The 15,266-nt window shown below is 38.9% G+C and overlaps 1 protein-coding gene across 11 annotated transcripts; it reads left to right on the top strand.

Annotated features, from left to right (window-relative positions):
* Nucleotides 1–1,642: 1,642 nt before the first annotated feature.
* LOC311265412 (complement component receptor 1-like protein) lies at nucleotides 1,643–15,266 on the top strand. Of its 11 annotated transcripts, XM_084367025.1 has the most exons (17): nucleotides 1,643–1,733; nucleotides 2,564–2,660; nucleotides 2,783–2,971; nucleotides 3,173–3,272; nucleotides 3,524–3,597; nucleotides 3,690–3,869; nucleotides 4,002–4,181; nucleotides 5,912–6,091; nucleotides 6,256–6,435; nucleotides 7,413–7,592; nucleotides 7,709–7,888; nucleotides 8,005–8,184; nucleotides 9,066–9,110; nucleotides 11,313–11,385; nucleotides 13,610–13,670; nucleotides 13,782–13,863; nucleotides 14,090–15,266. In XM_084367025.1, the coding sequence occupies exons 2-16, from the start codon at nucleotides 2,603–2,605 to the stop codon at nucleotides 13,857–13,859; spliced, it is 1,938 nt and encodes a 645-aa protein (XP_084223151.1). In that variant the 5' UTR covers nucleotides 1,643–1,733; nucleotides 2,564–2,602; the 3' UTR covers nucleotides 13,860–13,863; nucleotides 14,090–15,266. The 11 variants fall into 11 exon arrangements, 10 of the variants coding, with proteins under 10 accessions (XP_084223151.1, XP_084223158.1, XP_084223154.1 ...); XR_014623579.1 differs by lacking the exon at nucleotides 11,313–11,385 and having other exon boundaries at nucleotides 14,090–14,106; XM_084367032.1 differs by lacking the exon at nucleotides 8,005–8,184.

Raw genomic sequence — 15,266 nt, 5'->3', positions numbered from 1 at the left:
ACTGATGGAGATTTTTCTTTCAGTGGGTTAGACACATTTAAAAAATAAATGTACTGTCTCCTCTGGTCTCAGGGCAGAAGTCGTATTTTTCTGTTCTCAGGAAAGTGTCTGTCATGGAGACCTCCGTCAGCAGGTTTTACTAGCACACAGTAACATCTGGGCTTCAGCTGAGTCATTAATGTCATTCTGTTTTAGGGGATGGAGATAGACTGCCAGCCCGAGGAAGCCATCGTCTCTTCATTTGATGAGTACTGTGTCGTACCTGGTGACGTCAAGGACATGAGATTGGAAGCAAAAGCGGTGGTCAATAATGTACTTTTTGCTCTCTCTGAAGGTAGTCTGAGGTAAGTGTGGCAACAGCTGTCACAGTGGCAGCTGGGGAAGATGACTAATACAGTAGAAACTAGGCGTTGCTCTGTGATACTCCTAGCTTGTAAAAAAGGTGAGCTTACTTTTATCAAATCAACCCAGTGCAGTCAGCCTGACCATTCATTTTTCATTGTATTCTTCCATGTAAACAAGTCACAAGAGGGCAATCTGAAACGGGGGAGGAGTGTGTGGGCGTTTTTCCCACAATGGAATGTCATTGCAAATTTTCATTGGAAAGCCGAACCCTCACATCCTGTCCACAAATATTACAGCTCACATCTCCATCATGTCAGTGCAGTAGTACTGATTCCATGTATGTTGGCTTTTTTTTGACACATACATAAGTGTGACTTGAGAGACAAGTCAATGAAGGTGTGTGTGTGTAAATAAAATCATAAAGAAAGCTTGCTGTTGTTGCCATTTTTGTCTCACTGATATAGACCTATGTGATTTAGAACAAACAGGGATCGTTTCCTCACAATTTTTAAATGCAAATACCTCACCCAGGTATTTGGAAACGAATCCCTTGCACAAACAATGAATCAGCGGTGAGGTGTTTAATGGCATGGAGATATCTCGTCTAAATTGATGTGATAAAAATTCCAAGTGTCCACAGGTAGATGTGCAGCAGGACACAGAATACATCTAACATCAGAGAGTCTTGTTGCAACTTTGAAGATAAGGTTTTGCTGGTTCTCTCATCTCGTTGTTTTGTAGTTTTGAGGAAGGAAGGAGAAAAAAATAGTAAAAGAGGAACATTACTTATAAAAAGACAGAACATATCGCTCAGGGGAATACATCACTTCCTCATATTAACTCTGCTGGGGTTGGGTCCATTACATCACACAGGGTTAGTGTTATAATGATGGGAAATTGTTTCTGGGTTATGGCTTACAAAGTCTTGCTGGGAAATATTAAGGATAGCATTCACCAGTGTACAGTATATTCACAAAAAATGAATTTTACAAAATGGCTGCTTCAGGGCCTCAAACCACATGTAGTCAATCATCTAACACTCACTAAATCATGCAATTGAATCCATGTGTATTGCACTTTTTATATTTTATTTTTACATATTTATTTTTTTTCCAGTTCCCTACTAACAACGTACTTCCTCCGACCTATGAAATGGTTACTCCAAAAATAACTGTTTGCCTAAAGACCTTTTGTGCTCACGTTTTCCTTCAATACAAACATTTCACACTGCGGCTCACAGCATGTTTCAGATGAAGGCGCAGTGACGTCACAGTTTATGGGGCCACGCCCATTTCCGTCAGACGTCAAGACAGCAGCGCAGGAGGAGGCAGCCTGATTTCTACTCTGTGGCCGCAGCCATTGTGGCAGCCTCTTCGTATTTTCACTGGGTAAGTTCAAAATACACCCTTTTCTTTGACAAACTGTGCTACCAACCCGAAAACAGAACCGCGGTAACGCTCTCTCTCGAATGGAACCGTCTTAACGTTTGTCGATGCTATGTTAGCTAAACGACACCAAGCTAACCCAGCTTAAGGTTGCGATTTCACGACTTGAATAATGAATTTGATATGAGCAAATTCATACGTCGAGTTGAAGACAGTTAAACGCAGTTTCAGTATCCCGAAGTTCTACCGGTAACTTCGGCATGGATCCATTTTTTATTAAAGTTGAATATAGTTAAGCTTGCGCCGTGTTTTGACGAAGGGAGATGGAGGGGAAACATGTCTTATCTACTAGTTTTAAGGACTAACATTTCACTGTTATATCGACATCCTTGTATTTCTGTTCTTTGAAACGTATGCCGAATGTGTCAGTCAAAACTGTCGTTATGGACAAGTTGTAAAGTAGCTCTGTAGGATTAGCTTCATAAGCGGTGTCACGTTAGTTGGCAAAATATTAAAGGATTTTGAATGGAGTTTGGTGTAGTTGACGTTTTCGCCAGTCGGCTACAAACGACAAGCCTGAGCGCATTTCTGTCAATACACATCCACTACGGACCTAATATCTGTCGTTATCTACATACGTACGTATGTATTGTGTATTTTATCCTAAACTGAACTAATTATGTTTTATTTCAATGTGAGAGTGGTAGCTAGTTGTTATTGATAATTTGCATGTCTGAAATTGAATGTGTTCCGCGGAGGCGTCAGTAGTATAAACCATCTTAACCACTAATCATCTGATTGTCTGACGTACATTTGCTTTTCGTCTTTGCCAGAAAACTCCCTGACTTCAGTCAGACTTTCCAGTTGCCATCATGGGCGTCATTGTCTTCCTATTACTGAGCTGTTTAGGATTTGCCATCACTGCTCACGGTGAGTTACACAGATAAGCTTGTGACACGTGTTGTTATTATAAACAAGCTGGTGTTTGGTCTAACGTTCACTTGTCCTCACTGCTGGTGCTCATCTGTTTCTTTCTTCATTTTTCATCACAGCTCAAAACTGTTCCGTACCTGCCGGAGGACCCAACATGCAATTGAAGGACGAATACATCCTTCAAGAAACTTTCGCCAGTGGGGATCGAGTTGCCTTTACCTGTAATTCTGGTTACCATTCTGCAGGAGGGTCCTCATCCATTACTTGTACTGCTGGCAGTTGGAGTACTGTGAGGCTAAAATGCGAGAGTAAATATTAGCACTTTTTATTCTCTATTCTCAAATTTGAAGCCTTTTTGTGAATTACAGCTTAACATCATAAAATGCTCTTTTATGTGGAAAAACTGACATTATCTGGTGACCAGTTTGTTGTCATTAGTTCATAATGGTATTCACTCATTTTAAACGGTGGAGTTCAATACTAATGAGAGTTTTTTTCCTTTTTTGCAGGGAATAACTGTGGCAGTCCTGGAGAAGTAGAAAATGGAAAAATTCATTACCCTAAAGAGAATTTGTTTGGTGATCACATTGAGATCACTTGCAACGAAGGGTAACTAATAAACTGAGATGATTCATGTGATGGTTCATGTTCATAGAAATTGTTTTTGAAATGTAGTTGTGAGTACTGTATTTTAACACTATAGTATAGAAAACACCTGTTTCCAAATGAAAAAACATTTAAATCTAATCACAGTGGATTGCTCAGTAGGGCTTACTTAATTTTCAGTGTTTTCAGTGTTGTTGTATGACGTAAAAAGTTTTTTAACTTTAAAAAAAAAAATGTTTTACTTCCTTGATTAGTTACAGAATGGTTGGTAAAAGCCGAATCACTTGTGGAGCACAAGGGTGGATGGACAGGTTGCCGATATGTGAAGGTTGGTAGTCTCAGTGTGTTTATACAAAATACATTACTAAATAAACCTCTGCAACTTTTCCCATTCTAATAGATGTCATTTTTATTTTGCAGTGGTGACTTGTGATCCGCCACCTCTGGTTAGCGATGCCACCTTCACTCCACACAAAGACTCCTATGACCATGGAGATGTTGTACGCTACAGCTGTAAGGCAGGTTTGACACTCAATGGATCAGCGTCAATATCATGTTCAGATGATGGAACATTTCAGTCTGCTCCCCCAACATGTATTAGTAAGTGTTTTTAATTTTTTTTCCAACCTTTCTCAACATATTCACATTGTAATCTCAGCTGTTACTGATACTCTCATGTCCTTTTTACAAATGTGATCATTTCCATTTAAATTACATTTTCTTTGCCTGCAGAGGTTCAGTGTGAAGATCTTGACATCTTAAATGCTGACTGGATTAGTGGTTCTCGACCACCTCATGGATACAAGGCTATGGTCGAGTACAAGTGCAGAAAAGGATTTAAAATGGTCGGGCAGTCTACCTTGCTTTGTGAGATAAACAGTCGGTGGTCACCTGAACCTCCAAGATGTGACGGTAAGTTAAATGAAAACAACTACTTGATTTACTTCTGTAGATGAAAGTCTAGCTGTTATGTTTGTCATCACAGTCTTGCATGTGATTAGCGTAATCACATCACGTCCTTTATACTTTATTTTTTACTTTATACTATTTTTAGATTTCCTTTTAGTCTTAATTTGCATTGTTTTTTCCTCCTTCATTTGCTATGTGGTAGGGCTGGGCAATATTAATATCATTATATTATAATATGGCAATGGTGTTGCCTTTTCCTGGTTTTAAAGGTCAAGTTTGTTAGACATTAGATTATTGAGTCTTATTCCCTAAAAACCCTTTAAAGGCTGCATTACAGTAAAGTGATTTAATTTTCTAAACTTACCAGAGTTTTCTACTTATTCTAATACTAACCTTTACCCAGTCAGTCATTATGTCCACATTACTAAGGATTATTTATTGAAAATGATATTGATGTTATTTATTGAGATATCTAATCTTGTGGCCCAGTTCAGCATTTACAAAGTTCTTTTGAGCAGATATAAAAATATCAAGACATGTATTGTTGGCAGTAAATGGCAGTATTATTTTAAGGCCATATTGCCCAGCCCCACTAGGTGGTTAATACAGTTTTAAAAGTCAGGAAGTTGCTGTAGCACCACGGTTCGAATAACTGTTGTTGTGTTTTTTGCTCGCCCGCAAGTGGCCCTTTTTATTTATGTGATGAAAGGCCTACAGTATGATGAAAAAACACATTTAAAATTACAGGATGAATCCCTCAAATTAGTTACAAGTCTCCTACCGTACATCAAACAAGTTCTTAATAGCAGCAGTATTCAGCAGTTTAAACCGGCAGTATTCTCAGATTTGAAGCCTTATTTGGTCTTCTTCGTTCATTCTGGTGTTTTTATTTTCAGCATATTTTCACCCAAAGTCAGGAAGTTTCTCTAATATATCATCTCACAACCTCTTCTTATATATTTTGCTCTCACTCAAATAATACTTTGTTATGAAATTACTATCGTAACAAAAAACAATATATATTTATGGATAAATTCATTAAGTGAATAATAAGTCTTCTACCACGAGTTCCCTAATAGAAGCAATAATCCACAACCAGTTTGAAGGCCTTTGCAAAACCAAAATCCGTTTTTTTTTTTTTTTTTGTCCACAATTGCTGCATGTTTTAATAATAAATACTACCTCATGTTGTATCAGTCATGTTTACACACTGAGACTGAAACGTAGACCTCTGAACCGTAGACATACTGCCAGTGGCTGTTCAGTATCAACTGGTACGCAGAAAAGAGTGGTTTTCTCTTTAATGCGTGGTTCCAGTACAGCTAGCAGTGTATCAACTGGACCACTGACATCATAAAATATACCTGGAAGTGATTGGGATAATTCTTCAGCCTCTTTATCAGCAGCTGAACTTCTCCTGGCTCCTGTTCTGTTTTCAGGATTGGGCAGACCCACAATTTTCTTTAGTTTTTCAGTAAGTGACAGGACCACAGAGTCATCTTCAATTACAGTGAATTATTGCAAGGAATAGAATAATAAACACATCAGACTTATTGCGCAAGGTTTCTGTGCGTAATGTTTTTTCTTTGAATGGTTTTAAAAAAAACAACAACAACACAAAGGTGTGCAAAGACTTTAAACAGGCAATGTTCTCTGATTTTGAACCCTGAAGTACATATTATCTCACAGCGTCTTCTTCATCCATTCTAATAGATGTCATTTTTATTTTGCAGTGGTGACTTGTGATCCGCCACCTCTGGTTAGCAATGCCACCCTTACTCCACACAAAGTTTCCTATAACTTTGGAGAAGATGTACGCTACAGCTGTGAAGCAGGTTTTGCACTCAGTGGATCAGAGTCAGCTTCATGTTCAGATGATGGAACATTTCAGCCTGCTCCCCCAACATGTACCAGTAAGTGTTTTTAATTTTTTTCCAACCTTTCTCAACATATTCACAGTGTAATCTCAGCTGTTTCTAGTACTCTCACGTACTTTGGAAAAGTTTATTTTTTTTTTTTTTTTTTTTTTTTTTTTACAAATGTGATCGTTTCCATTTTAAATTTTCTTTGCCTGCAGAGGTTAAATGTGAAGATCTTGACATCTTAAATGCTGACTGGATTAGCGGTTCTCAACCACCTCATGGACACAAGGCTACGGTCACGTACAAGTGCAGACAAGGATTTAAAATGGTCGGGCAGTCTACCTTGACATGTGAGATAAACAGTCGGTGGTCACCTGAACCTCCAAGATGTGAAAGTAAGTTAAATGAAAACAACTACTTGATTTACTTCTGTAGATGAAAGTCTAGCTGTTATGTTTGTTATCACAGTCTTGCATGTGATTAGCGTAATCACATCACATCCTTTTATACTTTATTTTTTACTTTATACTATTTTTAGATTTCCTCTTAGTCTTAATTTGCATTATGTTTTGTTATCACATTCATTGTTTTTTCCCCCTTCTTTTGCTATGTGGTAGGGCTGGTCAATATTAATATATTGTCATCATGATATGAGAGTAATACTTTATATCATTATATTGTAATGTGGCAATGGTGTTGTCTTTTCCTGGTTTTAAAGGTCCAGTTTCTTAGACATCACATTATTTAGTCTTATTCCCAAAAAGTCTTATTCCCTAAAAACCCTTTAAAGGCTGCATTACAGTAAAGTGATTTAATATTTAAACTTACCAGAGTTTTCTACTGATTCTAATACTAACCTTTGCTCAGTCAGTCATTGTGTCCACATTACTAAGGATTATTTATTGAAAATGATATTGATGTTATTTATTGAGATATCTGATCTTGTGGCCCAGTTCAGCATTTACGAAGTTCTTCTAAGCAGATACAAAAATATCAAGACATATATTGTGAATTGCTATATTGACAAAGAAAATGGCAGTGTTATTTTAAGGCCACATTGCCCAGCCCCACTAGGTTGTTAGATACAGTTTCAAAAGTCGGGTAACAGTTGCTGTAACACCACGGTTCGAAAAACTGTTGTGTTTTTTGCTGCCCCCACCAGTGGCCCTATTTATTTATGTGATGAAAGGCCTACAGTATGATGAAAAAACACATTTAAAATTTCAGGATAAATCCCTAAAATTAGTTACAAGTCTCCTACTGTACATCAAACAAGTTCCTAATAGCAGCAGTTTAAACCGGCAGTATTCTCAGATTTGAAGCCTTTCGGTCTTCTTCATCCATTCTAATAGATGTCATATTTATTTTGCAGTGCTGACTTGTAAATCTCCACCTATGTTGGAGAAAGGGATGTTCAGTCCAGTCAAAGAAGTCTATAAATATAGAGACATTGTACAGTACAGTTGTCAAAGAGGTTTTAAACTCAGTGGATCAAACTCAGCTTCATGTTCAGATGATGGAACATTTCAGCCTGCTCCCCCGACATGTACCAGTAAGTGTTTTTTTAATTTTCAGCATGTTTTCTCCCAAAGTCAGGAAGTTTCTCTAATATATTATCTCACAACCTCTTCTTCGTCCATTCTAATAGATGTCATATTTATTTTGCAGCGCTGACTTGTAAATCTCCACCCATGTTGACGAAAGGGACTTTCAGTCCAGTCAAAGAAGTCTATAAATATAGAGACATTGTACAGTACAGTTGTCAAAGAGGTTTTAAACTCAGTGGATCAGAGTCAGCTTCATGTTCAGATGATGGAACATTTCAGCCTGCTCCCCCGACATGTACCAGTAAGTGTTTTTTTAATTTTCAGCATGTTTTTTCCCAAAGTCAGGAAGTTTCTCTCATATATTATCTCACAACCTCTTCTTCGTCCATTCTAATAGATGTCATATTTATTTTGCAGTGCTGACTTGTAAATCTCCACCTATGTTGGAGAAAGGGATTTTCAGTCCAGACAAAGAAGTCTATAAATATAGAGACGTTGTACAGTACAGTTGTCAAAGTGGTTTTAAACTCAGTGGATCAGGGTCGGTTTCATGTTCAGATGATGGAACATTTAAGCCTGATCCTCCAACATGTACCAGTAAGTTTGTTTTTTTTGTTTGTTTTTTTTCCTTCCCCTCCAAACCTTTTTCAACAACTTTCTGAGCTGTAGTATATTGTACTATTGTAGCATTTTTAATTTTTTTGAACATGAGCAAAACATACGGTTATGCTAATCACATAATATTCTGTATGTGCAGCTAACTGAAGTTTCCCTTTTTGGATAAGATTAGCATTTTGTGTCTTTTTATTTCTTTTTCTAGGAGGTTAAATGAAGTTTCAAGTAGAATGGCACTCAATAGAGAGCATACCTTTGCCAAGGCCCCTTTAAATGAATCAAGCCTAATCCAATATCAAACTCTTTAGCATTGTATCACTCTGAATTAACTGCTCAATTTAAGATCACCAGGTCTATAGGATCTGTGTCACTATGTGGCTGGTATCTATGAGTGAAGTACAATAATATGCAAGATGTTTTCATCAATATTCATGCTTTATTCCCTCAGAAATGAATGCCCATCTCACAATTTTAAAGAAAGTAAAATCCAGATCCAAACCAAAAGACACAACAACAACAACAACAATCTTTCAATAAAAATGATGTTCCTTATTTTTTTTCCATTGGTGAAAGTAAAAAAAACGAGAACATTTTTTTGTGTATGTAACAGTAAAAAAAAATTCTGTTTCACACATGAACGTTTTTTTTCCCCCACTTGCTTTCAGTCATTAATTTTTTTTCCCCATTTGGTTTCCTGCAAAAAAAAAAAAAAGGAATCCAGAAAGATTATCCTGACTAAACTTTTTCAAGTCAAAAAGACAGGAGAGAAAGCACCTCAAGGCTTCTGTAACCAGCAGATGAGCATTATGGTTTTATCGAACCCAATGTTGGACATAATTATTTCCTTATTGTTTTTATAACAGGTGCAGGAAGTATAATTGAACCGTTGGTTGGATCTTTAACAGCACGTAAGTTACAACTTCATCCTTGAAAAGCAGAGCAAGAATGTGAATAGATAATGTCGACCCAAATTAAATGATGATGGCCTCAGAAAAACAGCATGGTGATATCACAGTAGACTATGGAGGACTTTTGAGGGCATCATGTTTTTATTTGGGTTGACAAAAAGGAACAAAGTGACACATTGAGCAATCACCACATGAACATACTCGAATGACTGAATGTGCCACTTTGTCACCTGACTGTGCATGGCTCAACACTCACTTTTAAAATTTGTTACACTGCTGGCAACCAGGCATCAGCTTTTGGTAGCCTAAACTGAAAATATGCTTTTTTAGTTATACATTTTTAAAAACTTTATCTCAGTATAAGGATTACTTGTAGTTTGTGTTTTATCTGATACAGAATTTGAATCTTTAGTGTTCTCAGTTAATGTGTTCACCTTCATTTCCTGCTAGGCCTGTACAGAAATACCAGTAGTGCAGCTGTTGCCATGTTCTCCATAGATCCCGCAAAAAGTAATCCAGCAAGCCACTGGTTCAGACCAAAGATTCACGAAGAGATGAGTTGAAACTTGCAATGTGCCATTTCACTGCCTTTGTTTGTGCAAAGAATTGGCGCATGATTCCCGCACTGAAAGGGCAGTGTGAATGAGGCTACTGATTGGCTGTCGAAACAGGTGTGTTGTCTTAGGTTTTAAAAGCAGCCATTTGTGACTTGACAAGCAGGCGGCACATCAGCCGGCTTGAGTGGAGCTGAGTCGGGCCAGGTCACACAGCTACAGCTTTCCCTGCAACATTTGAAAATGGTTTTGTCTCCTTGTGAATCTTTGATCTCTGAACTGTGCTTAAAGGTTCCGGTTGTGGCTGCTATTATTTTAACATCACCAATGCAGCATATATTGAAATGTATTTATTTTAGGGTACTAAAGCACTTCTTGCTGTTTACCAGTTGCCAAAATGGTTGCCACAAAAGGCAACAATTGTTTGCCATTTTTTCCAAAGTGGTTGCCAATGGCAACCTGCCAACCATTACTGTTGAGCCATGCTGTGTTTGTGTTTTGTACATGATATTCATCCATGTAAGATTTAACTGACTAATGCTAACAGATAGCAGCAGTTTTGTTGCAAAACGTTGCTTTTTCATGTCAGGGTGATGTCAGCCATTTACCCACTGCTACATTATTATTTCTTTTTTTGTTAAAGGATAACTACCTTTTTTTACAACCTGGACCTTATTTCTGGCAAAATATATGATCATGTACTCACCCAGATAACTTTGGTGTCATTCGGCGTCGTTCGGACGAAATTAGATCCAGTGTAGCGCCGGTATATCCATATAACAGACGAGCCCGGACTCAGAGGGGAATAGCACTAGCGTATCGTAACAAAATATTAGTGAAATGAACTAGCTTCGTGGCAGATAATGTGTTACATAGAGGCTGTGTGTCGGTGCCCCGTCACTCGCATTATATGGATATACCGGCGCTACACTGGATCTAATTTCGTCCGAACAACTTCAAATGACACCAAAGTTATCTGGGTGAGTAAATGATATATTTTGCTAGGAATAAGGTCCAGGTTGTAAAAAACGGTAGTTATCCTTTAATATTTAGTGAACATGAACAAGCAAAGACATACATTAGGTGTAAGGGATGCAGTTCAACATCACATATACAATGGTTGTGAGATTACGAGGTGTTAAGGGTTGCTCGGATATTTTTCAGGGGGGAGGAAAGGCAAATACATACAGTAGCCAGCAAGTACCAAGTTTCCTACATAAAGATAGGTAGTTAAATACATGTGTACAGGATCCAAGATCACACAAAACATAGTTGTTGTTAATTCCCTGCTGTATTAAGATATAGTAACCATTTCTTTGAACAACTGTTACATTTATCAATACAAAGATTCAGGGAGAAAGTCGACCTTTCCATGCCATATATTTCATTTACTATCCCGATCCACTCTGATCTTGTTAGGGGTCCTTTAATCATCCATATTCTGCTAAAGGCTTATATAACGGCTGTAAGCAGTATTTGAAGAAGGTATTTGTCACGTCGGCTAAGTTTAGATGGAATCTTACCTAAATATATTGTACATATATTGTACTGAAGTCCTGATACCCACCGCTACATTTGTTGGCCTCTAAGGCCAACCACCTTTTTTGAATCATCATGTTTAAACATCTCCCTTTTTTCCTCATCATAGTCATAGTCGTTGCTCTCATTCTCGGTGTATGCTGGTACTGTGGATTCCTGCCATGCTTCCGGAAAAAACGGGGGTAATATGTTTGAATGTCTCATTCAACTATGCAGACTAACCCTTTGAATGGCTTTTAACAATGGCAGTGACAGTGCTTGATCCTTGTCGTGGCTTCTCCACCTTTTTCTTTTCTTATGTCTGTGCTTTGTGTTTAGTCAGTATTTTCCATACTGTGAAAGCTTTCTGTCTGTCAAGTGTTGCATGTTGAAGTTTTGTGCACTTGTAAGGCTTTTTGATTAAGGGTTTTTTCTCCACCACAGTGTCAACATTGTCATAAGGGGGACGCTGTAGTAAGCCCTCAAAGCACTCTCCTACACAGAACTGTATGTCACTCAGTCCAAGAAGCTCTGCCCCAAGTGCTGTGTGGAGGCTTTAATGAAGTGTTGACACACATTCAAATGTGGAGGACAACGAAATGCAGCATTGCTGATGAAGCCAGTTAAAGTATGAAAGATGAGGTGCGTTGGTTGCGTTTATCATCTCCTTTTCTGTAGATGTCACACATTTGCATTGGCGAATGTGCTACATGTACTCCGAAGGTAGAGTTTAAAGGATGAGCAGAACAACTGGCAACAGATTATTACTGTTATTATTACCAGCCTGAGATGTACAGGCGTGGTTTGTTGCGGTGTCGGCAGTAAAGTGGGTGTTGTGGTGATGAGGGAGCTGAGCCTCAAGGGAAAGTTTTTATTTTACCAGTTGATCTACATCTTTCCAACCCTCACCTGTGGTCATGGGCTCTGAGTAGTGACGGAAAGAAAGAGGTCGAGGATATGAACAGCCTAAAAGAGTTTTCTCGATCGCCTGAGAGAATCAAGCTGAGGTGGTTGAAGCATCCGATTACAATGCATCACTTTGGAGGTTTTCCGAGCACGTCCAATGGGGAGGAGACCCCCGGGTAGACACATCTCGCTGGAGGGGTTTTACATCTGATCTGGCCTGGGAGCTGGAAAATGTTGTTAAGACATCTGGAAAGCCCCTCTTACCCTGCTGCCAACACGACCCAGCCCCCAGATAGGTGGAAGAAGTTGGATGGATGGATTATGTATTATTGACAGATTCTCATCTCATCTCATCTCATCTCATTCTCTTGTCCGCTATGTCCCTATTGGGGTTGTGGGGTGTTGCCGCTTTTATTCTCCCTTTCGGGGGGTTGCGGGGCTACTGGGGCCAAATCCAGCTCTCACAGAGCCAGGGTACACGCCTGGATGAGACGCCAGCTCATCCAGGGCCCTCTGATGGCAGAGGCTGCCTTGCAAGGTGCCAGCTGCGCATCAGGAGCAATTTAGGGGTTCAAGGATGCTTCGGCATGTAGCTCAGTTCCGCCCAGGGGAGCCGGGGTTCGAGCCAGCGACCTTCTGGTGGCTGGTCACCCGCTCTACCCACTGTGCTACAGCCGCCCCCTATTGACAGATTAAGATTACTCAATAGAAATGTTCATGTAGTTTACAGAGGTCACACATTGTCTATGATGTTATTTTTTAGAATAATGCTGTTAATTTGAAGTAACGAGCCAGTTTGTGCCTGAAAGTGCGGTCCTGGTCCTTTAGCTTTTAACACTGGCTGATTTCATCTCCATGAAATAGGAAGTGGCTGCTGATACATCAGATTTCTCGACATGTTTCTTAGGAAACGCCTCTTTTTTCCTGTTGGGGCGGAGTTGGTTGTGTGTAATGCCGTACTAGCTGTATATGAGAGTGTCTCAGAACTTCACGTCACACCACTTCTTATAAAGTTGTGAGACTAGATATGCATCAAAGTTTCACCACTTTAAAAATGGCAACTGAATCTGCCACAAACATTTCCAAAAAGATAATGAAATCTGATAAAGATGTGACAACAGAACATTTGGTGGTATATATTATATTCTTTCTGCTGAAGAGGTGTGTGTTCTTCACATTTGAATTAAAAATAAAATAAATGTGAAGAACACTGAAGATTGTGTAATCGCTTGGTTTTTAATTGCAGTATTTTCATTTATTTTTTACAGTATCCTTATTTGAGATTTTGGAACACCAGGCCAAATGATGTGAATACAAAATGGCTATTTGCCTATTTTTTGTTGGGGAGTAAGACAGACAGGCCTGGTGTGTGTGTCTCTATGTGAGGTTTTCTTTGTAGGTGGGTGGTATAGTCTTGTGGGTGATTAGGGTGTTTCGCTGGCCTTTTATAAGCGCTCCTTGCTCCCTGTCTATCCGCTCGCACATACGCAGTAATGTTGATCACTCAATTTTGGATTACAGCCGTCAGAAGCGCCTTGGTGACAGCAATGCTACAGAAGCTGACGAGGAAGTAGCTCTCTCGGTAAGAGGATGGACCACCACGTGCATCTGAACTATTTTATGCCAAATGAACAAATGATGTGAAGAGCAAGAATCCACCCGTCCATCCTCTATAACCCATTATCCTTTGCAGGATGGTGTGGGGCTGAAGCAGAGCCAAACTAGCAATGGCCAAGAATCAGGGGTCACCGTGGACACGAACAATGTGTGACAATGTGGGCAGAAGCTTTTATATTTTTTCATACTGTGTCTGAAGGATTTATTATTAATGTTCAAGATTCTTTTCTTCCCTCTTCAAAGTCCTCCTTGTGCTTTTAACTCACCTGCTCACTGACTATAACTCTTCACAGAGATTTATTTCCTCTTTCACAGGGCTAGACAGGTTTTTACAATTTGTCTAAAAATGTCTCATTTAATTTTGTTTCTTCTGTTTTCCTGTAGTAAGCGTGGCAGTCCTGTTGGCCCAACATTATTGGCTGTAAAAGCCAGAGCCAGATGAGGAGAGGAGTGTCGCTGGACTCGTTGAATGTTTTCGTGCCGTCCATGTGCTTGTGATGGCACAGGCCTGTAAAATTTCCTGAGAGTGTTTTTCTGAACGCCAATCTGAGATTCACAATCCTCCAGAAAATTGAGCGCAATCCTTCGCTTGACAATAATGTCCATCTTTGATAGACCACTCATAACCACTTTTTCATTTGCTACATAATTCATTTCAGTGATAATTGGCTTCACAACAGTTTTTCTATTCTGTAATTATGAAGGAATGAGGGTTAGGCTAGGTTATTTAATGTTAAATTTGATATTGATTTCAAACTTGCACTATAGCTCAAGGCACGGCTCAGCTCATCAGTTACACCAATGGCTTATAATAAGCATAATCAGTCAAGAATATTTGTATGGTTCACCTTAAATACAGCTGGTTGCTATCTTATAAACCAGTCCTGTAGATTCAGCTTTCACGATTACAGAGATGACAGTGGGATCTGTTAAACTCCCTCATATAGTGCCTGAACATATAAGATATGTTCCATATGCCTTAACGCAGACGAGCCAAGTGTTGCGGCTCGTCCTGTGTCTTGTAATTTGTGTGTGTTTGCCTGTGTATTGCATGAATGTGAGCCTTGTTGATGGGTTGAGTTCATTAAGGCTTAATTGAGGGCCTACCTTATCTTACTGTTTAATGTGTGAATAATAGGCCATGTTTCATGTTGACACATTTCTGCCCTGTGACTTCACCAGATTAAGAGAATCAGTTTTTGATCGTGAACAAATGATTGTTTTGTCGATGCCTCTTTTCAGAGTGTCAGTTTCAGTTTAGTAACAAGAAGAGAAGAAATACTGTGACACAAATATTGTGTCTGTTGTGACATAAAGATGTATAGACTGCCATCACTGAAAATTTTGCCTGCGCATCGCTAATCTTTTATTTATTGAACTCAAGTGTGCGAGGAAAAAAAAAATTGTGTTATATTTTTTGTATTGTTTTGCGGTTGGCGGAAAACTGCTTTTTATAGCTGCACTTTTTTATTTAACTAATGAAATGAAATGAAAACGGTAACAATGATTGACCACTGTGTACACAATGTCATGTACTTAAATAAAAGTGACATATAAAATA

Source organism: Pagrus pagrus (assembly GCF_965226575.1).
Source record: "Pagrus pagrus genome assembly, chromosome: 11".
Taxonomy (NCBI): domain Eukaryota; kingdom Metazoa; phylum Chordata; class Actinopteri; order Spariformes; family Sparidae; genus Pagrus; species Pagrus pagrus.
The sequence above is the reverse complement of the archived record's forward strand: the minus strand, read 5'-3'. Positions and strand labels throughout refer to the sequence as shown.

Excerpts from the sequence above, each read along its gene's own strand:
- LOC311265412 (XM_084367025.1), top strand. The coding sequence starts at position 2,603 with ATGGGCGTCATTGTCTTCCTATTACTGAGCTGTTTAGGATTTGCCATC. Across the intron at positions 6,436-7,412 it reads TGAACCTCCAAGATGTGAAA|TGCTGACTTGTAAATCTCCA; the intron begins GTAAGTTAAATG and ends TTTATTTTGCAG. Across the intron at positions 11,386-13,609 it reads TGCTTCCGGAAAAAACGGGG|CCGTCAGAAGCGCCTTGGTG; the intron begins GTAATATGTTTG and ends TTTGGATTACAG.